This window comes from Stylophora pistillata, chromosome 2, assembly GCF_964205215.1.
Source record: "Stylophora pistillata chromosome 2, jaStyPist1.2, whole genome shotgun sequence".
NCBI classification, from domain to species: domain Eukaryota; kingdom Metazoa; phylum Cnidaria; class Anthozoa; order Scleractinia; family Pocilloporidae; genus Stylophora; species Stylophora pistillata.
Genome location: NC_142520.1, coordinates 44878614 through 44901970, shown reverse-complemented (window position 1 = coordinate 44901970; position 23357 = coordinate 44878614). Strand labels below are relative to the sequence as shown.

The following is a 23357-nucleotide window of genomic DNA, read 5'->3' as shown; positions in this document are numbered from 1 at the left end:
GTTCATTTGATGATGGGGTCGCTGGCCGGTTACTTGAGTCTTTAGAACAGATTGGTTCATTTGAGGCAGTCGGTTCATTCCATGGATTGGGTCGTTAGAGATCGTTGGGTCACTAGAGATAACTGAGTCACTGGAACTAATTAGTTTATTTGAGACAGTCGGGTCATTTGCGTGGATTGCTTCATTAGAGATGGTGGGGTCACTAGAGATAATTGAGTCATTGGAACGGATTAGTTCATTTGAGACAATCAGGTCATTTGCGTGGATTGGTTCACAAGAAATATTTGGGTCACTGGAACAGATTGGTTCATTTGAGAGAGTCTGGTTCTTTTGCCTGGATTGGTTCATTAGGGATGGTGGGGTTACTAAAGATAATTGGGTCACTGGAACAGATTGGCTCATTTGAGAGTCCGGTCTTTTGCCTGGATTGGTTCATTAGAGATTGTGGGGTCACTAGAGATAATTGTATCATTGCAACAGATTGGTTCATTTGAGACATTTGGGTCGTCTGTGTGGATTGGGTCATCAGAGATGATGGGGTCACAAGAGATAATTGGGTCATTGAAACAAATTGTATTTGGTTCATTTGGGACAGTCGTCATTTGGGTGACAGAGTAATTATTGGAACAGATTGGTTTATTTGAGGCAGTCAGGCCATTTATGTGGGTGGGTCATTTTGTGGTAAATTAGCAGCTATAAAAAATTGGAACACATTGGGACAATGTTACACTTCAGTGACCCTATCCACCTGAGTATTACACATGAATAAAGGCTGATAGTTTCAAAAGAAACTGTTTGGGGCTGCGTCGATGGGAGTAACGAAATAATTTGGATATATCAACAAAGTTGAAATGGTAAATTGGGCACCGTAACGATTACAAAAGCTGACATTTCGAGCGTTAGCCCTTCGTCGGAGCGAATAGAGGAGTTGTGGGTTGTGTGTGCTTTTAAAGGCAGAAAATGGAGCTATGTTATTGGTGGGAACATGGCAACGAGAAAAACACGAATAAATTAGTGGAACGAAAAGCGTTCGTTGATCCCTGTGGGATTTAGACTGCCAGTTTGAAAGATGAGCTTTTGTTAAAGAGTTTTACGGCTCTCCGTGCTACCTAAGTGTAAGGAAAGACCGCAGATTGTCATATGTTGCTTAGAATGATTGGGTAAATTAAAATGTCTAGTGACTGGTCTCGATGTGTCCTTGTCATTCTTTTCCACGTCTCGAAGGTGTAGTATTACACAGCTGCCGATTTTTCAAAAAATAATCACAACAAAGTATGATTGTTACGTTTTTTCCAATGCAATTTCATTTCACTCTGTACATCACAATTTTATAGCATATCTTTTACTCTTTTGCTGTCACATGGATATTTATTGAACTTGAATAGGAGTACTTTAGCAAAAAGTGCCTAAAACAAGAAGAGAGATATCAAACAGTTTATGTTTCAGGAGCGGGAGAACCTTTATCAGATTTTAGCTATTCTGTTCAAGCTCCTATGACAGAAATTTGAAAACTGTGCCTGACTTTCTAAATATAAGATCTTAAAAGCTCCTGATGTTATCATGATATCAAATCTCTTGTAGCTTTAGTACTTTTGCAGAGAAATGTTAACAAAACTGGAATTCCATTTTATAACTTTCCATTGCTTTAAACAAACCTTTAGACTCTTAAATTTCAGAAGTAAATATCCACGACGGTTTCCCTCTTAAAATTAAAGTCATAACAATAATATTTGAGAACAGGTACAAGACACCCTGTAACATAACAACATCAAACAAGTAAAATGCCACTGAACATGTACATTGTGCTTGAAAGTACAAAAGTTAAAAAGCCAACAACTTCAAATAAGAAATTAGAAATTTTTGCACTGACAGATAGCAGCCTCAAAGTGTGACCATATTAACTTTCCTAAGTATTCCCAGCATTCTTAATAAAACATTATAGCAAGATTCTCCTGCAAATGGGAGACATTACAATGTACTTTTTTCCACAATAAAGTTGATTGGTATATAAAAACTTTGAGTGGATCCTCTGGACAGGCAAGAAAACTGCTGGTCCAGCATTCTCAAATTCTTTGGCAAACCAAACAGACAGGGGATTACCATAACCAAAGTCTTGCCCAGATGACTTCAACCAGTCCACAACGGCAAATGCATGAATGTTCTGCCGTCCCTTGATCTCCAAACTGTGAATAATGAAATAGCGAATTATTCCAGGCCTCATCATTCCAGGGTTAATAATTCCATTGTTTTCACACCATGATGCAATTATTCAAACATAGGGGCAAAGCCTGGAACCCGCTGTTGAACCATACCTCTCACCACCGATTGTTAAAAACTTATACTTCTTGTAAAGCACAGACACTTTCAGTGAGGCTTCTGTCTCTTTCGGATATAAAGTGAGGTAAACTTTCAGCAATGTACTCAATTCTGATTGGCCAAGACTTGCCAGCTTGTATATGCTCTCAAAACAGATTGATGTCAAATCTGCCCATACAGATTCCTTGCCAAATAAAGGACCAGACGATGCTAGCATTAGTTGTGGAGATAGACTAGTTTCTTCATGTCTCTCTTTGGATTCAAGCTGTGCTTTGCAGTTGGGCAGGAAGAGATCACTGTACTGTGTTGGTAAACTATATTGCATATTCGCCAGAGTTCCAGAAGTCACAAGCTTCCGCGTGATTTGTATTTCTACAGTCTTGTTGTTTGTGTGGTAAGATCCTAAAATGCCATTGTATCTTTCTAAGCTAAACAGCCAAAATCCATAAATACTGCTATAATTTTCCACACATTCCCTGAGGTGAAGGTGGAGATGCATATTGGGTGTTATGTACAGTTCTCCATTAATTTTCTCATAATCCTTGAGAAAATGTAAAAGTTTACAATCTGCTACCATCAAGTCTGTCCTATTTATGCAGGGTCTGCAGAGCAGGCGGCATGCTAATACAAAGGATTGCCAATAATGAAGGTGTTGTTCAGGAAGTACATCTTTCGAAGCATACATTGAAAATAGAACAACAAAGTTTTTCCAATGGGCAGCAGTGTAGCCTCCATAACTAGATTTGATGTTTCCAGGTAGCCTACGAATGTCTGATAAAGATGAGACTTCTTCTATCCTTGCTTCAATGGTCTGCAGTCCTTCTTTAGTGATTATGGCATCTTCAATCCATTTAGTGAAGACCCTTTTAGCTGTTCCAAGAAACAAGTTGTGCATGGGGTCAATTATACATATCTCTATACTTGCATAATAAGGGAGTTCTAACTGATTAGTGTATCTGCATCCCAGTTCGCTTGCTAGCTTATCAGAAGCATACTTAGATTTACAGTTCTTAACTCTGTTTGCATCTCTTCTGTGCTGTTCAGAAGATCTTTTTGGCCACTGATTTCGGTCGTCAAAGCCACTGTAGTTCCTCTGTTCTCCAAAACCACCTGGAAAGATCTTGTAGCAATGAGAGCAGCTCTCTTTGCACTGTGTCCAAGGAATCCACAAAGTTTCCATGCTGCTGGAATGTCAGATGCAAAACACAACACTGCTGCCTGAATTTCCACAGCAGTAGATGGACTTTGATAAGTGTTTACCTTGACTCCTTTCCAGAGGGCATTCAATTCATTAACAGCTGGCTCAAGAAAGTGATTAAGATATTTTAGCTCATGGTCTAGGGCAGGGATGACACCAACAAGAATGACATTTTCTTTCTTAAAGGGGGGACCTCTTGGCAAATTCATTAATACCATGTAAATGACTCCAACTGAAAAATCATTTCGATGCTTGAATGGCTGAAACAAATCTACATTCATCACCAGGCCAAATGATCAAGGCAGATTGAGGAAAGGCCTATTACCTTTCCAGTTTCCAAACTGTTTCCAGATTTTCCCATCATAAACATCTGCATACAAGTCTTCCCTGATTTTTCTTGTACGCCATTTTTCACAATCCTCCTCCATTCCTGGGCGTTTAAGTAATGACTCCAGAGAATCAATGATGCTCTTAGAGCAATATGTCCTTACAGCATAAAACTTGACACCACCATTCCTCACCACAACTTTCCGTGCAAGTTGGGAACCACAAATTCTCGGTTGTCTTGATCGTGGAAAAGCAACGTGTTCACAAGTCCTTGCAAACGTTTGGCGACCATCATTCACTACAGTGTCATTCATGAGATAAAGCTTTGTGCATTTTGAACACACAGCATACTGTATAAAGTTGTCCCGATCAACTTTCAACATCTTTCACGCGGAGTAGAGGGTGGTTGGCAGATTTGCTGCAAGAACTAAACACAAGTCTGTATGATCCTTGATCAGGTGACCAATGCAAAAAAATAATTGTTGTAAAAATTTCAGAACCTGCTCGATGGCATTGTCACTCACATAATTCTTGTATTGCCACACTAATACAAAATAATCAAGCCCATGTCAAAATGATCCCTGTATGCTGCTGACATGTTCTTGGTGGTAAAGGCTGTGGTAGTTCTACCTCCTCAGAATGAAGAAATTTGTTGGTATCATCACTTTGTTCTGAGTTCAAGTAATCTGTTCCACCATCTTCAAGGCAGCTACTTGGCTCATCAGAGAGGCTGTCAGACTCATCTTGCCCCTTTAAGAAAAGATGTGAGGTTTCCACTTGGTGAAGATAAAAGTAATATAAACTCAAGAAGATTCCCTAGGAACCTTTCACAAACACATACACAATAGGAATACATCATAACAGAAATAGTGCACTGTATGACACTTAAAAGGACATTAATTTTAAGTGGACAGCAGGTTTAACTTATTACAGAACTCTTGGGGGGGTTCTCAATTGATGTTCTTGTTGGATACATACTCAGTGCTGTGGAAAAACGTCTGCACTCTTTACGAAATTCTCAACTTTGCAGGAAAACTCCTTAAACAGGCAGACACATGAGAAAATTATTTTTCTACATGCCCAATGTGGGCTGAATTTCCTCACTACAAGGCTTTGTTTGTTTGACAAGGGTTCAATCTGCTGGAATTGTGTACCATAGATGTAAATTAGAAAGGGATTGATCTTCCCATGATATACTGGCTCACTCTATGGTTAAGAATGATACAGAAACGACACATGTACACTGTGCACGTAATCAAGTAAACCGTACCTGTTGACCACCATTGTGAGAGTCAGATCGACTGCAGTCATCTGCGTGTGAGGTTGAGAAAAGAAAAAGGTAAAAAAAAGTAAGTTTCTAACCCAAAAGAACACCAATAAAATGTGTAGAAAACAAAAATAAATTGTACAGAGAAAGCAGTTGAAAACAACTGTTTTTTTTTTTATCCTGTGAGTATGAAATAATTTTAAACTGGTTTGACATAGGAAAGTAAATGAATAAGGTGAAGCATTGTTCAACACTAACCCTTGCCCACTTGCCTGGGGAAAATTAAATTATACCTTGGGCAAGTGTGTAAGCTGCACAGGTTACCCGTTTGGGCAAGTGGTTAAGGATAACACTCGAGCTGCTGGGACAAGAATAAAATCCAACAGCTGCAGTAAAATCACCTGAACCCTATTTTTTAAATTTTAGTTAGGTGAACATAGAACGAGAATGAAAAACAAGTACAAGTATTGAAAATTCAATGAAACATCACGCAAAGTGAGCTGGTGATTTTTTTTGGGCAACCAAATAATATACTCAGCTAGTAAAACTGGAGACATTGTTGCCTACAGGGCAAGTAAGCGGAAAAATTAGTGTCGAATACTGGTGAAGACAATCTTCACTTTCAAGAGGATGCTGAGAAATACAGGACTTGACAAAGCAAGTAGATTTTTTCGGTCAGGCCAGCAGTTAAAATTTTCTTTGCTAACTTGCCAGATGAACAGGCTGTCACTTAAGTCCAGTATACTTTCAAAACAATAATTTTGAATCACAGCTTTAAATTTTGGGCACATTTCATTTTGGTCATTAGTAATAAAATATTCAGCAAGCTTCACCAACCCTTTGGACAAGTAATCTTAAACAAATTAAATTCAGTCAACATGGTTTTCAAACAGTATTAGTTTGAAAACTTTGGAACATGGAGAGAGTGCTCTGGCAAGGAAAAAATTGAGAACTACTTGCCCTGAAGGGCAAGCTGGAATTCAATAATTTAATTTTATGAAACCTGTTGATGCCAGGACATTCACATCAATTTTGGAATTATTTTTTTATGATAAAAACAAATTGATACGTGTTTATCAGAAATAAGGGTTACTATGTACGCTCAGGGACATCTTCAGTCTATTTAGAGATATAAATATTAATGCCTCAAGATGATATAGCAGATTTCTGAAACCCTATTGTCCACAAGCTGATACTTAATTTCTACTTTGACAAATCTATAATTTACTGCAGCAACGCCGTAAACTTCTGAATTGCGTATTACATGTTGTACCTCAAAGAAAATTTTAGAAGTCCAGCTGTATGACACTTTCAAGAAATTTGCTCTAAGAGGCGCAAAAAACTGTGTCTGCATTCTAAATTTCCCATATATTTTTGTGTAAAAGATGAAAATATTTGAGCTTAACATCGAAATCATTTTCATGTATATGAGGAAGCTTATGAGTCTTACATTACAACAAAGTGCATAATTTGTCGTTCTCTCGGTATGCGAACGATGCAAACCTTGTATGTTAACGTACCTTCGTATTCGCTATCACTAGAACTTGATCCAGGCATGTCAGGGACACACGATCTTTTGTATCTTTTGCTGTTTTCCACTGTTCGAGAATTGAGTCATAATAAAGTCTACGGTGATGATGATACTGCGTAGTGGATAATAATTGCTGGCAATGACCACACCGCTTGCTGCCTACGTCTTTCACGCTTCTTCTTGCGATCTGTATGCAAACTTTTCCTTTTCATTCTAAATGATTCCTTTCTCTTCGTGAAGTTGGCAGACCAACAAATCGAAGCTCATCAACTAAAATGATAAGTGTCATGTCACCACGCGCATGCGGTTAACCGACCGCTACCATTGGCAACAAATGACTCAACATCTTTTGCCAGAGAGAAATTTGTGGACAAGGAAAGTTGTCGACACGCGATCCACATCACAGTCCGTAATTTTGCTCGGATTGTTCTCCGACTGCTACGGAGCAGGGTTGACGTAGTGGTGAGAGCGCTCACCTTCTACCAATGTGTCTTGGGTTCGATTCCCGGACCCGGCGTCATAAGTGGATTGAGTTTGTTGGTTCTCTACTCTGCTCTGAGAGGTTTTTCTCCGGGTACTCCGGTTTTCCCCTCTCCTCAAAAACCACCATCAATTGAATTTATTTAATTTAGAGTTTATTTAGATTTGTACACGACCCCACGAGCCGTTCAGCTTTAAACTTTATCGTGTCTGAATAAAGGTATTATTATTATTATTATTATTATTATTATTATTATTACTATTATTATTATTATTATTATTATTATTATTAGCTGTCTGTCATGGATACATCAAACAGAGAATATGAAGAGATCAGAGTATTAGATTCCGAAACCCCCAGATCTTCAACGAGAAATACAGATATCGCCCCAGATATCGTGCGAAAACTACTGGCAGAAGTCTCGAATATTCGCGACGAAAATAAGCAGTTGAAGAAGGAGATGGAAGGTCTAAAGGCAAAACGAAAGAGGAGACTTTCACGGTAAGTATAGTTATTCTCTTGATTTTAGACCTATAACAGAAACTCTGATTTGAATTTGCCACTCCATGAACAAACTATTATGTGTGACATTTGAGATTCGAGATTGTTGTAGTCAGATCAATCTCTAGTCTTGCCTTCCAGAGTGACTACAAACTCGTATTAAAGAATATGTCGAGGTAATTTGAAGAGGGGCGATTTTTTAGTTCGAAAGAATTTTTATTGAAAGGAACTGCAGAATTGAACTTCAGCGTACGTGTGGTTTGCAACCCATCTCTAGAGACAGGTAACAATGGTGAAAGGAAAAATGCTGGTGGACGAAGAAAAGAACCTAATGAGATATCTATTGTTTACGTCCACCAACATGGCGGCAATGACGTAACAGCTCTTTACGTTCTATCAATGTATAAGGTTTTACCGCATATAACGACGAAAAATCAATCTCTGTTGGTAAACTTTCCATACTTAGGAACGTTTTGTGGGTCAACAGCGCCAGATTTTATGGGGGCTTTCTATTTTTCTATGTAGCTAGACGAGTGCATTCTGTACAGAAAGGACGTTTACACAATAATAAGAATCTTAGTAGCCTCGATTTATATATCTTCCACAAACTCCATAGAAATAGGAGATGTAATTCAGTTTGTTTTAACACTGTCCTTCTTAATCAACCTTCAAAAAAGAACGCCGTCATGAAAGTCTACGAAGAACAGAAAATTGCTTATCAGCCACGTCAGTCTTTAATAGACCATGTTGCTCAAGATGCCTTCTTCCGATAGCAGAGTATTTGCGTTCGTTAATGTGCTGGTTTAAATGTCGGGTGCACCACCCGACATAATCTGCGTTGCACAGATTACATTCAAATTTGTAAACTACGCATATTTTCATCTTGTTATCCGTGTCTCCATCGAATTCTTTTATATTTATATTCGTTCTCATTTCACTCATTTAAGTCAAGTCAAGTCAACTTTTATTTAAACTTACACAGAAATAATAATCATTATTGACTCGATAATGACGCTAAGCGAACGTCGAAATGTCGTAGCATTTTTCTTAAACCTTTAACCAAGATGGTTTTAAATTTTTTAAACTTTTCAACTTAATCGCAATTCTTTATAGTTAAAAGTTTTCAGGGTTTTGAAGAAATTTTGCTCAACCCTAGTCTGTCTGCTTTGGGACAATTTGTTAACTGCTGCTCAAAAGCTGTCTTTATATTTTTCTTTTTTCTCTCACATGGTTGATGATTAATTTCACTCGCCTAGTTCTATGCACATGTGAATGACTGTTTCATCACGGCCTGTGCATGTTTTGGACAATCATTTCAAAAATTTATCTTTCTTGCTATCGTTTCTCTATTCTTAATCTCCTCCTTTTTTCTCTATTGTATGTGTAGTTTGGACGGTTCATCAAATCAAGCCTTGGCCAAGAAACTTTTAACTGAAGTGCGGGCAGTTTACGGCAAGAAGAAGTGGAGGAAGTCAACCATCAAAGGTAAGCCTCATAATTTCTTAACAAGAGCAGTGAAACCTCCTCCAATAAGATACCAGCTGGCCATATAGAATTTATATTTTTATTTTTTAATTTAGACTTTTACTTATTTTCTTGTTTGTCCTCATTGGCTTTCCTTAGAGCAAAAGAGAGACTGCTTGTAGGCTTACGTCAAATTAGCGTCATTACCCTACCTGTAGCGAATCTAAGTATGCTGACTAACAAGTAAAATTCATCGATTCAAATCTTGATTCGCCCCCAACTATACGTACGGTATGTCCCGGCGAGATTGCTTGTGTGATGTGTAGCTATATAAAAAAAATTTTGCATCCAAAAACGGATTTTGACGGATTGAAACGGTTGAAGCTATATTTGAACACAAGTCAATTTCTAAAGCGAATCAAAAGCTGCCAATGCTGTAATGTGCTATCGCTGAATAATGATATTGGGCGGCAACCACTTTTTCTCGGAGTAATTTCTACCAATTACTGTCGAGAGCATGCTTCGTCAACTAACATAGTCTATTTGTTTTGAATTAGCTGCGGTTCATCAGCATTGGAGATCCATAAGAGATGATAAAACAAAGAAAGCAAACAACATCTTTGAGAAGCACCGACGGCGAATCAAGCGAAGCAATCGTTTAAAGAGGGTATATAAGGCCAGATTGTTAACGTTTACTACTTTGTCTCTAATGTTTTAGGACAAGTCAGTTGAATCCATTACAGCAAGAGAAAATATGATTAATACCGTTATTATTTTTTCTTGGTAACAACTCTGCGCGTGTATTAAATCAGTTGCTTAATAGCAGCCTCCGCTGATTTTTAACTGCTGCAATGTCAACATGGTTTTCTTCCAAAGCTTGAGCTACTTGGCTGATTTTTGTGTCTTCTGTCTATTTCAATCTTAGCAAGCTCATAATCGAGCTTTTCGGGTCACTGAAATGGTAGTTATGGCAATTTTAGCAATTATTTGACTTCTCAAAAGTGCTCCGACAAGGTTCTCACTTGTCTCGATCTTTTATTCCCTTTAGAAACTTTCTCGATGACTGTCTACTCTGGAGAACTCGACAGTGCTGTCTGATGGAGACAAGAACAGGGCACGAGAAATTTTGTCTTCCCCAGACGCATTACATTATATGTCGTCAGAGGAAAGCTGCGAAGAAGAGGCAGTAGAACCAAGGGGTGACCCAACACCACGAAAAGTCAGAAAAATTTCATGGGAGAGGAGCAAGCTGAGGAACATCAAAGTGAAGCTGGATGAGGCGTATTTTGCCGCACTAACTGAGAAGCAACGTCGTACAAGTGCACGTGTCAACCGGACTGAGGATGAATCATCACGCCCTCACCCAACTAACGGCCCGTGTAGGGCTGTCCGCAGCGACTAAGTCGAGACATTTTTTTCAGCGCATTTAACATTTTCTATATACTAGCTACAAAATTTTTTTGATGTTCATTTGCTAAGAAAAGAGTTGTAGGTATATTTTGCTCAAATAACGAGGACGACAAGCGGATATGATGTACTTTTTAAATAACAAAAATCAATTGTGCGTCACCGGTCGATCGACTGAAGAAAAGGAAAATGAAAATTGATTGCGGCTGTAAAGAAAATATAGCCCTTGTATATGTCTGATTTTGCACAGTGAAGCACACATTTCGCAAACGAACGTTAAAAGTCTGGTATGGGTTAGAGAAAAACGCACGATCACAACATATTAACCTGTACTGTAATAATGAAAAAGGGAGCGAAAAAACCACTACTGCACATGCTCAAACAAGAAAAAAAAAAGTGTTTCTGAAACAAAACCTCGTACTTCCGTCCCCTGTAAGTCTGAGTACGTCAGCAGAAACAACTAACCTCGTATTTCCGTCGACATTCTTCCTCATTTCGTCAACGGAAACAAGAGGAAAACGTGTTTCCGAAACGTAACCTTGTATTTCCGTGAACGTTTCGGTCTGACGGAAATATAAAAAATTCCTGATTCCGGAACGTTACCTCGTGTTTCCGCACATGTAAACATGAAGTTACATATGCGGAAACATTTGTTTCCTTCAACTGAAACCTGACGGAAACATGTAAAAAAGTGGTTCGGTTCCGTTGTTACCGCAGCAACGGAAACACGAGTAAACGTCACCAAACCGGAAGCGGAAACACGTGTTACCTGTCGTGTTTCCGCAACGGTTTCATAAATTTCTTTCACATTTCCGTTTACGGATTCTTTATATTTCGTCCTGTGTGCAGGGGGAGTAAGGGCTAAAAAAAATTATATTATGGGTTTATAAAATTCGTCACATAATAGCCATGAGGTGTAAGCCGCTGGAAACATCTCACCTATGGCGTGCATTATCTCGTGAATTATGGTTCCCACGAACTCACATCCCCTTGCGAGGGAGATGACTTGTTTACCCGGGGAAGCGCATCTCTTTCCCACCTTGGATGAGCATCTAAATAAAAGAGAAAGACGATAACAATGAAACTTTTTTCTTTGCATCCCCGAACATCTGATCAACCATCCAGTCATCACTTACTAAAAGTCTGAGACTCGTGGCCACCAGCCTTATTAAAAACAATAGAGACAAACAGAAAGACCTAATGATTTTACGCTTGATGAAAAGAACTCTCGGGTTAAACGTTTCATTTGTTTTTCATTTTCAGTGAGCAGTGGCTTTGTTAGGATTTTCCATAATGGGAAAGTCGTGTACAGATTTTTAGGACCTGCGCGTCTTTTCACGACCTAAATTATACGGTTTGCATGATTAAAAGAAAACAAAAACAAAAACAGAAAGAGAGAAGGGGGAGGGGTTAGGAATACTTCAGGATCCCCCCAGCTACGTTCCTTTTATCGTTCAATCAATCAATCCCGTCTCTTGCATCTTTCAATTAGTTAATTTGGTTAGGCAGGGGACGCTAAAGAACCCACATCACAAGATTATGTGAGATGGGCTGCCCTGTTTACTAGGAATTGGGGGGAGCGGGCACCTGTAAAATTTCTCCTCTGTTGATTGTAAACTGCCACTGGCAGTCTGGAAAAAGTCCCCCGCACAGTGTTGTAAAGCGCACTAGATCATTACATGGTAAAAGTGCTATAGAAATTGATAAAATTACTATTATTATTATTATTATTATTATTATTATTATTATTATTATTATTATTATTATCATCATCTTAAGATAACCGGGGATAAGATTTTCATCGAGTTAGTCTATTTTTGGAAATCAATGATGCGATGATTGTGGTCAACTAATTGGTATAAGCCGTTCAAAATGAGCGTTATGTGTTACCTACCTATCTGATTGCTATATTCAATGTAGTTTTTATGATAACCACTGATGTAATTTACAAATCGTAAACATATCGTTCTGTGAAACTTGTTAATGGCCTGACGGATGTTTGAAGTTATATGACCTAAAAAAAAAATGAAAACAATAATAGATAAGCGGTGAAATTCTTAAAGGCTAATATTTGGTTACTGATTAGATTTCAAAAACATATCCTCTAAAACAAAGGTATCACGGATGTCGCCATTAATAAACCCGTTGACCTTCTTGGAGTACGTTTCGCTTAATTTTTTGTTTTGCTTCTTGTTCGTTTATTTGTTTGTTATATCCATTAAAAAACAAAACAAAGCATAAAAAAAGATTAAAAGTACATTGTCATTTGCATTAATTTGTCTTTAAGGTTTTTCCAGCTGGAATGGGTAAATATTCGATCTTGTGGGAACGGTATCACGACATCAGAAATTGGAAATGCGTGCATCAGTACACTGTTTCATTTAGCTCGTTGATACACATCCAATTAGCAACAGATTGGAAACGTCATCAATCTTGTCATTTAGCTCGTTGATACACATCCAATTAGCAACAGATTGGAAACGTCATCAATCTTGTCAGCAAACTCAGTCAGTCTGCATTTACGTCAGAAATGTCATGTAAACCTTCGTAATCGAAATGAAGGGTTGCACACCAGTCAAATAGGTTTTCCTTGGCCCCCTAATAAGTTCTACTTGTCAGTCTCACCGTTCGCACGAAAAATGAAGGTTGTTCCGTTCAGTTCGTCGCTTATATGTTTAGATGATGACTAATTCGTTTGAAAGGGGAAAGGAAGCTGTTTTTTTTTTCCTTCTTTTTTCTTATTTTTTTTCTCACGCAATGAAAAAGTGTCAAACACTTGTGAAAGATCAGTTATAGACCACTTTCATTAATGGCTGTCGGATTAATATTCTTTTGTTTAAATTTAAATTAGCCCTACTGGCCTCGTTCTCCAGTACAAAAATCAAAAGAATACATTATCTCAAGCGAGGCCAGTAGGGCTAATTTAAATTTAAACAAAAGAATATTTATACGGCAGCCATTTATGAAAGTGGTCTATCAGAGCTGGTTTTTATACCTCCTCTCGCCTTATTCAAAAAGAAAGGAGAGAGAAACCATAATATCCTTCCCCAAAACCTCCGACTTTACCCTCCTCCCTCTCTAATAAATAATAACTGGTCCCCTAGCTAAATTTCCTGAATGCAAACATACTCATGTGCGAAGCGATCCGATAAGGTATGATGCGACTGGTCCACAGCCTTTTACGACCTCTTACTGCATTTCTCGACCTGTCTCCATTGAGAATGTAGTCTTTCAACTTGGGATCCAGCTGAATATCACTTGGTAGAATTGGGAAATGTTTCCTGGTGGGGTTTAAAAAGGTGTTTTGTTACTCATTAAAATTTACACTGAGTTGTTTCGAATAAGTATATGTATGATATTGGTTTGGAATTCAATTTGCGGGCTTACTAGGTGATATGTGGAAAAACAAACACACAAACAGAAATTAAAAGAAACATAGACTGAAACAAGCGATATAAAAGAGTAAGTAAGCCATGGTGCATGGGGTAATTGCATTATAAAATAATGGGAAAAGGTAATGGAATCTTCTCCATAACAAAAAGGTCAAGGGATCCCCAACATCCTTGTGTTCCAAAGCTAATGTGTGAGTTACTTTAAAAAAATCTTGGCTAGTTTCTCGTTAATGCAAAAAACAATTCTGCGAGTTTTCTGCGGATGTGTGACATTTAAACTTTGAAGAGATAGGAAAGATTAACTTGAGATACAATGAGATATATGAGGTTCATATATTTTGAACTATGGTATTAGGTACATATGATGTACGATCCTCGCAGTAGATAGCGCTATCTAAGCAATAGCAAAAATCAGACCTGAAAAAAAAAAAAAAAAAAAAAAAACATCGTAATTTCTTCGTCCCCGTTTTACAAGTATCAATAATATTTGGCAACTACTTTTCACGTAATAAACCCGTGAAAGTGATAAATGAGATACAATGAAATATATGAAGTTCATATATTTCATTTTCATTTTCATTTTTTTCAGGTCTGATTTTCGCTATCGCTTAAATAGCGCTATCTACTGCGAGGATCGTACATGATATGTATCTAATACCGCAGTTACAATGAAATATATGAAGTTCATATATTTTGAATATTACGAATCAACTTAACGGCCTACTCCCAGTTGGCTTGTTAGCTCGATTGGTAGAGCGCTGCACTAGTATCGCAGAGGTCAGTGGTTCGAATCCCGTACAGGCCTGATTTTTTTCAGGTCTGATTTTCGCTATTGCTTAAATAGCTCAATCTACTGCGAGGATCGTACATCATATGTAAAGATTAACTTCTTGGCCTGGCAAGTACCATTGTTGGTTTCCTCGATTCTGTGAAACACGGTTCTCCTGACTGAGCTCCTATGCTCGCTGTTTCTCTCTTCTTCCTGAGATGCGCCATTTTGACAGCTAAGATGCGACCATGTACTGTATCATATTCTGAAGTCAAAACAAAGCAAGATGTAGCAGTTTTCCCAGGCAGATCGCGATCGATAGTTTCTGCTGAGCCTTTTAGATTATAATTGTGATGTTCGTGTTTCCTGCAGCGTGCATGTAAGTCAGAATTACCGTCTTAGACAACAGTCTTTTGCCAAGAGCGTAAAAGCACGCGTATTTTTCGGGTGAGTTTTTTCACTCACCCGACAATTTCAAAGTTACATAAGGTTCTGTTATTTTTATATAAAATACATCATAAATTAATGTGAAACATGGGCGTCGATCGTGTGTTCAGTTTTCAAAAGTTTCCCAAGAAATGTTGGCTATGATTGGCGTTTGTTTAGTGCGACCTTAAGGGTTAGTCAGAGTTGCCAAATATTATTGATACTTGTAAAACGGGGACGAAGAAAAAGGAAGAACCTATGAAAAATTACGAAAAACTATGTAAATGACGATCGCTTTCATTGATTACTTGTAGATCTGAACCATGTGTGTGAGCTACCCGAAAAACCGATTCAGCACAGAGTTTTTTTTCTTAATGGTAGACTTTGATAAGTTGTTTTGTATTTGTTTTGTTATCTCATTTGCTTCCAATTATAAACTTTCGATTGCTCAAATCTAGTTTAAGCCCCGAACAAAACTGTTTTGTATTTTCTTTTAGCCGCAGCATGGTCCATTTTTGAAGGTGCTGGATTTGGTAAAGATTTGGCAAATAATCAGTTCCTGCGCGTGCGAGCAACCCACCTCTGTTAGCAGTTTCATCGATATCAGTGCTTATAGTGTGTTCTCTCTCCCTTTCGTCTGAAAAGGAATTTGTATGGTGGCTGAGAACTGCCAACAAAAATTCTCATATTTTTCTTCCTTTTTCTTCGGGAGGAGGCGGTGTGGCTGAGTGTTTAGAGTGTCGGACTCTGTGTCCCACCCTGACACTTGATTTGTTGCACGATAGCCCCGAGTTCAGATCCTTGGCCACGCTTGTAAATAGCCAACTGGTTTGCCTCCGGCCGGTTGGGGTTCTTAATGACGTTATGTTCAATTTAGACCATTTGTTTTATTTGTTTGCAAGGACCACAATGGAAACTACTGGTTCACCAGTAATTGTGTAATCCTATAAAAAGACTTTTTTTTTTTTTTTAATATTTTTGTGTAATAAATGTTAGTTTCACTGAGAAATAAATCAAAACTAATATAAAACACGAAGTAAAATGAAAATGAAATCTAAAAGTAAAATGACATGAAATTTAAAAGTACACTTTAACTAAAACTAAAACCACTTTACTTTTAAGTTAAAGTAAAATGGAAATACAGTTGAATTGAAATATAAAATCAATTTTAAATCAAATTCAAAGTGCAAGTGAAAGTGAATTAAAAGTGTGAAATGTAGGTAAACTGAAATGAAATACGTTTTAAAAGAATGAAAAACAATATTAGTGGAAGCGCTCGGCCATAAGAAAATTTACATTCACTTTCAATCACAAAGTGAAATAAATTTTCGCATGGCCGAGGGCTGCCACTTGAAAAAACCCGTTTTGAAACTAAAAATGAACATGGCCGAGAGCTGCCACAGTAATAATGCAATGCGCGCTCTAGACTCATCCTTAGTCCCTCGGGTTCGTGCCATCCGTGGCCATTTTTCTTCAATTGTTTATGTTTATAAAAAGTGACAAAAGAATTGAATGAAGCATTGTGGAAAGACGATGGTGATCTTGAAGAAGCAATGAGAAATTATGTAAATCAGAGCCTTCAAAGGCGGGAGATATTAGATTTTTTGAAGCGCGATTTTCCGGAGTACACTTGGAGCCTTCGATCACTGGACAGAAGACTTGTTCCAATTTGTAACCTCGAGAAAACCTGGGAATGAATCTCAAGTCAATATGACAATAGAAGAATTGGACAAAAAGATTGATTCTCTATCACATCCAGAAGCGATGGCTCTCTTCACTGAAAAAGCAGGAAAGATAATGGGAGGTAAATTGCTTACTGGATTGCCAAATGAACCAACACTCGATGAAGTGAACTCGTAGATTGCACTGGAACATGGCCGCTCTATTGTTGCAAACGTTCGTCAGCAAGATGAACAAGGGACTTTGCTATGTAAGAAGAACCTCAAATGTTTTCTAACGTAGAATTTTTAATCGTGGAACGACTGTAGCCACCTATTTAATTAAATATTGATAGAGAAAGAATATCAAAATAAACTACAATTAATTAGGAAAATATTATTATTTATTACACGACTCGGGCAGTCAGAGGACCAATAACTAAAATCAACCAATCAAAATGCTCTATTGCCGGTCAATATTCTCTCAGTATTGGACCGGGCACTGTCCCGAATGGTCCTGAATGATACCGCATTTGTGTCCCTTTGAACTTCAGTCGTATAATAAATCTCTTATTAACCAAGCTTGCTCGGGACCGTACAGGAAGAATATCGGCCCTCGGTCCGTACTGTCAAGACCTCAGGCCGATATTCTCCCAGTACGGCCCTCGCGCTTGGTTAATATATATATATATATATATATATGATATATATAATATATATATATATATATATATATATATATATATATATTATATATATATATATATATATATATATATATATATACTGCATATATATATACTGCAGACAGTGCACACTGTTTCGACCTATGTGGGTCTCATCAGTGCAGTGCAGACACTGGGCCAAGCTCTGGAATAAACCATTGCCTGGGCGCTACACTTGTGGGACCAAGTGCAGACACGTTGCCATGCGAGAGTGCTCAAATCACAACTAAGGTGATGAGCTTCGCCCGAAGGCTAAGTGCATGGCAACCCCAGTGTAGAGTGCTCAATCGCAAGGTAGCCAAAAGGCAAAGCCAAGCGAGAGCTATCTATCCAATTTGTAACCTCGAGAAAACCTGGGAATGAATCTCAAGTCAATATGTCAAGTCAATATGTGGTAAGTCTAATATATATATATATATATATATATATATTAGACTTACCATGCTTACCATGAAAAATGTAACAGGTCGAGAGCATTCAATCGATATACAATAGCATATGAAGTTGACACAATAACCCAATATCTACAGCAGGTGTTATATGCATCATGCTCAGCAAGGTCTGCCTAGTTTCCAAGACCTCTGTCTCAAACTTTTGCAAACTCATAGAAGTGCCTTATTTTGCAGATTGTTTTAAAAATGTACATTGTATGATGAAACGATTATTGATTTGGGTAATTTCCACATGATTTGATAAATTTCCAAACCTTGTGTCTGTGTTATCTGCCTTACCCTGTGGCTTTGGCTGGCAACTCAGACCTTGGTTTTGATGATATCATACCCAACCTCATCCAGTAATTTCTTATAGTAAGGATATACACCTGTGCTATACAGTAACGTGGAAAGTGCCTTTCTTGTGGACTGACTGGGTAAATCAGAATTGATTACCAAGTACCATTCACCTACGAACAGTCAAGAGACAGAATTACATGTCAAGTGGGTCATTCCAGACCATGCTTTGGTATACTGATGGAAATAAACTAAATTTTTGTTTTGGTGTGGTTTCTACAAATTAAAAACAATTTTTTACCCCAGTGTAAGTGACATTGGTGGGCATTAAATACCAGGCTTATCCCTTAGCAGATTGGTTCATATCCTCCACTAGTAACTCTACTTTGGTGAATAATTATCAATAACTATAATACTTATTATTAATATTATTAACTCTTGAGGAAACTCTGATGGACAGAGATGAAAGCCAAAAGAACAGGGCCGGGTTGTTCAAAAGAGGATTAAGAAAACCCAGGGTTAGTGTGAAATTTAATCACAGATCTGAATGCTTTAAAATAATATGATGACTGAATGCTCTAAAAAGAATAGGGAGAACTATCCTAAAACAGCTTTTGAACAGAGAAATATAGAAACCTGGATTAAAATTTAACGCTGGGTTAGCGCTAATCGGTCTTCAAACAAAAGGGTCCAGAATTTTATTTATTTGATGGTTCTATATATGCAGTGTGTACATATGCTGCTATATGTTTTTTAAAACACCTTCAGCCGTAGTTGTCATCCAAAATGCAACTGTGCATGACTTAAAGAAGGCAATACAAAGACACATCTCACTTTAACTTTCCAGGGAAGCAGGCCCAAATGTTGTTTCTTGGTAAGTGGATTTGAGAAACGGAATCATGTTAATTGTACACACTATTTTCTATAGGCCAGTTGTTTTCATTTAATATTAATTAATATCTCCTTCCAATGCTAGCTTTCAGTCCTCTGTACACTGCCCACAAAAATAAACATTGAGGTAAAATATCTAGCCAAATTCAAGATAGTTTAGAATGCAGTCTAATTAAAGAAAGGTTAAATTTTGTTTAAAAAAAACTGGCCCTATTTTTTTACATAGTTTGACATTTCTGATTAATTTAATCAGATAGCCATTATACACTGTACTTTCAAGATCAAAATATCAGTCTACTGCTTTGTGTGAGCTATACATTGTTATGTTTTTACACTCTGGAGCCTTGAACATTTGGTATTGAATGAAAGAACATACCCTAATTTTCTTTTCATCTCATTAGCTTTCTACTTGAAAACTTGTTGAATTTTATAGTAGAACACTCACGCTTGTGGTGAAGGACTATAAAATAAATATTAACTTGACCTGTTCAACCTATATGCAAAGCTAAAACATCAGTCTAGAGATACAGAAATTGAAATTCCTCCAGCATGGATACCTACTATCAAAAAGCTTTAAACTGCTGATCAGTAAGCAAGTGACTGGTGACAACTGAGATTTTACAACAAATTTCAGTTTGTTTTCAAGGAAAACTCAGGCCGGCTATTAGAAACTGAAATCCACTAGCAAAAACTAAATTTCCACTAGTCTGTGGCTATTTGCATGGCCACATGTACAGTTAGTATTGAGTGCTGTTATCACAACTGTATGAAGACTTCTGTACTGCTAGTCACTTGAAATCTTCTGTTTGTTTTATATTGAAGCTGGGACAAGCTTCACTTAATGATGAACCACGAGGCTTGTAATACTCCTTCTCCCTCCTTTTATCTGTTAGACTGATAACTTATTATTAACCATTGGTATGCAGACTGGTAATAATTGGTAGACGATGATGATGGTATAGTCTCAGATATGACCACCGCCATAATACAGACACAAGCAGTTTATCTTTTGATGGAGGTGAGTTTACCACTGAATTATAATTATATAACCCAAGACATTTCAGAGATTTGATTGGTTGACAGTTATTCACCAATACAATGTAATTATGGTATAAAATTAAAGCGAAAACGGATGGTACAACAAGGTTATCATAACAACACAGTGAGGAAAGAAAGGAGAGGAAGGATTGTTATGAATACAGATGCACAGGTCTCCTGTGCATTCATTACCAAAATTTTCTAGGCTCCTGTTATTTAACTATTATTCTCCGAAGGCGAAGTGAATATTGGTGAATATTCTCCAAGATGAAGTCGAGGGAAATATACACCAATTTTCACAAGCCTGAGGTGAATAATTGTTGTAGCATAATTACTCAGGTGATTATAGAAATGAGCAAAGGAGTGTTAAATTGTATTTGTCATTGTCATGTGTCAGTGAAGAACAATTTTAAGGCGGTGATTTCAGATGGGGATCGAGAGCCACTCGCACGAACAGCATACTATTTCTCTTGTAAAAGTCCCACCTTTCCTCTTGACTAAGATGTAAAATTTGGCAAACATTCATTCATCTCGTTGACCTCCATTGCCTCAAAGTCAGTGGTAAATTCGGTTTGCTGTTGAAACCATTCTCTTAATTAAGTAAATAAAGTGTTGCGAAAATTTAATGTAGTTGTTTTGATTTATTCATGCATGTCGAGATAAGCAATATTCCGCTATAATCACCTCGCCAGAGGTGATTATAGCAGAATATGACGCCATTCTCAGCCAAATACCACCCACCCCTTCGTGGTATGCGGTATTTTGGACAAGTTTGGGATAACACTTGTAGTATTATGGCAAAATACCACCAGAAATCATGCTATTACCTAATAGATACTTATCTAATCGTGTTCGGATTTATGGATTTGTAGCAAGTATAATTCTTTCCTCAACCTCTGTATTCATGGAACCTCATAGATAATGATGTTTATACATGTTATTAAGTGATGTAATTATAATTATAATACTAATTAAAGAAATTTCATTCCTTGTAATCAATGAAACCCATCTTTAAAGATCTGTGATGGCAACATGACATAAAAATGTAGTGACCGATTCCAAAGACAGCTCAAGCCATCAATGTTTTAGCAAGTATATAAGCACACACATTTATATATATATACATATATATATATAAATGTGTGTGCTTATATACTTATGAATGGGATGTATATGTAGTTGTTTTTTTCCGGCTACCACACATTATATATATATATATATATAGTAGAGCGGGTGTAATGTGTGGTAGTCGGAAAAAAAGAACTACATATGCATCCCTACAGACCTGTTTCGTGGTTGCCCACTCATCATGAGTGGGCAACCAGTACAAAACAGGTCTGTAGGGATGCCTATGTAGTTGTTTTTTTCCGACTACCACACATTACACCCGCTCTACTATTTGTATCGAGCACTGTTTCAGGGACACCAAGTTTAATCCCTCCATATCTATATATATATTTTAGTATAATTTCAGAGTTGAGCAAAGACTTTCAAGCAATCTGATTGGTCGAGCGGTTCCTTGTATGACGCTATATAAACCGCTCCACGCGGTTTATATAAAATGTTAAAATAAAAAGTTAATAAATGTTACTAAAATGTTATGATTTTAGAAATTTCTCTGTTGTTCAGCTCTGAAATTATACTAAAACAATTATTTGCCTCAGGTTCAGTGAATATTATCAAATAATCCCCTCGACTTCGTCTCGGGCATTATTCGACGATATTCACCTCGCCTTTGGTGAATAATTGTTAAATATATATATATATATATATATATATATATATATATATAAATATATATATATATATAACTGCATATATATATATATATAAATATATATATATATAAATCATAATTTATTTTCTTGCTAAAATTTTGGTGGCCTGAGTGTACTATATTTTTTTTTAAATTTTGAGAACACATTTAGTCTGCTGATATTATATTTCCAATGAAAACTCTGAATGAGACTTTGGAATGAGACTGTAAGGTTTCCCCCTTTGATCCACTTTGGTGTATATATAGGTCTCAATTAAACAATATAAACACTGTCAGGTAATTGAACTGCTTTTCTATTAGGCACAATTTAACCATATTTGTTCTTGCTAGATATTAAAATGAAAATCTTGTGCTTATTTCATTGGTACATGTTGAGAATATGTTTCACTGTTAAATTGTATGAGTTACATTGTATGTAACACTTGTGAACCAGTTGCACCCTTCTATCAAAGAACACTCCATAAATTTCTGATAAGATCTTAATGTTTTTCTGTCCTCACAAATAATATTTCGTGCAAATTAGATTATCAAACCCAAGATATTAAAATCACTGCTGCCTAGAGACAAGATTCGTAACAGATTATTAATTTCCCAGCATTACTTTAGAACACCTGTCGTGACACTCCTACACAAATAACCCAGACTACAATTGTATTGTATTTGTACAAAACAGCAAAAAATATTCTTTATAATTTAATTTTCCACTGTTTCTCCAACAGAAACGCTCGGAAAAACGTTATTTTGAGTAACGATAAAGCTAATACCGCGTAAAGGATAAAAAAAATAAAAGAGAGATCGCGTGATATTTTAGAACCTTTGACCCGCGAAGCATTAATCTCGCTCATTCATATCACCGCAGAAATAACTGGAAAACACAATAGATTACAACTTACAGTCTTATCGATATTTGAACAACAAAGTTCAGCCTCAACCACTTTTGGCTAACCAAACGTATATCAATTCATTTTCGCCATAACATATTTTGCTCTAAAATTCACCTTGGCATGTATCCTCCCGTATACATGCCATGTTTAAGAACTTGAGCTTTTAGACTATAGTTTTCTCGACTGCATAACAAAACCCGCGCAAGCAGGTAATCGCGACAAATTCCTTGAAATTTCCCACAAATAATGCTAACTTTACAGACCCTAGAGATAATTATTTTTTTCCAAGACAAGTTGAAATCCAAATTCGGGTAAAAACTCATAAAATTTCGGAAATTGGCATTGTCTCAAAGAAATATTACCAGCTGCAGCCATTTTAAGCGCATGTATAGTTTATCCGAGGTTCACATTGGTTCACATACCTCAACAATTGTCTCTAAATCCTTCTTTTTGGCTCCAGAGGCATACTCACATAAAAGGAAAAGGAAAAGACTACAGAATAGTAATCTTAAGTTGTTCTCCACTTGAGACCATTATCCAATTTACGTTATCTGTGAGTGTAAATGAATGTTGGCCG

General features: G+C 37.1%; 2 protein-coding genes and 1 pseudogene across 3 annotated transcripts in view; 1 reads left to right on the top strand and 2 right to left on the bottom strand.

Moving 5' to 3' along the window:
- LOC111347267 (FK506-binding protein 2-like) overlaps window positions 1–23355 on the bottom strand; it is a 70418-nt gene extending 47063 nt beyond the window's left edge. Inside the window, exon 1 of the mRNA XM_088750088.1 lies at window positions 23203–23355. The gene's annotated coding sequence lies outside the window, so the exon portion shown is untranslated. The remainder of the gene's footprint in view (window positions 1–23202) is intronic.
- Window positions 1300–7008, bottom strand: LOC148739790 (uncharacterized; annotated as a pseudogene). The gene is made up of 3 exons (XR_015996941.1): window positions 6629–7008; window positions 5112–5152; window positions 1300–4591 (listed from the first exon to the last, which is right to left on the bottom strand). The product of XR_015996941.1 is annotated as an uncharacterized LOC148739790 (transcript).
- Window positions 8891–10904, top strand: LOC111346200 (uncharacterized). Its single transcript, XM_088750118.1, has 3 exons — window positions 8891–9106; window positions 9643–9752; window positions 10134–10904. The coding sequence occupies exons 1-3, from the start codon at window positions 9001–9003 to the stop codon at window positions 10146–10148; spliced, it is 231 nt and encodes a 76-aa protein (XP_088606244.1). The 5' UTR covers window positions 8891–9000; the 3' UTR covers window positions 10149–10904.
- Window positions 23356–23357: the final 2 nt, after the last annotated feature.

What these genes read in the sequence shown, in the direction of transcription:
- LOC111346200 (XM_088750118.1), top strand. Translation starts at nt 9,001, where the DNA reads ATGTGTAGTTTGGACGGTTCATCAAATCAAGCCTTGGCCAAGAAACTT. An exon ending in GAGGAAGTCAACCATCAAAG is followed by an intron (nt 9,107 to 9,642) that starts GTAAGCCTCATA and finishes GTTTTGAATTAG; the next exon opens with CTGCGGTTCATCAGCATTGG.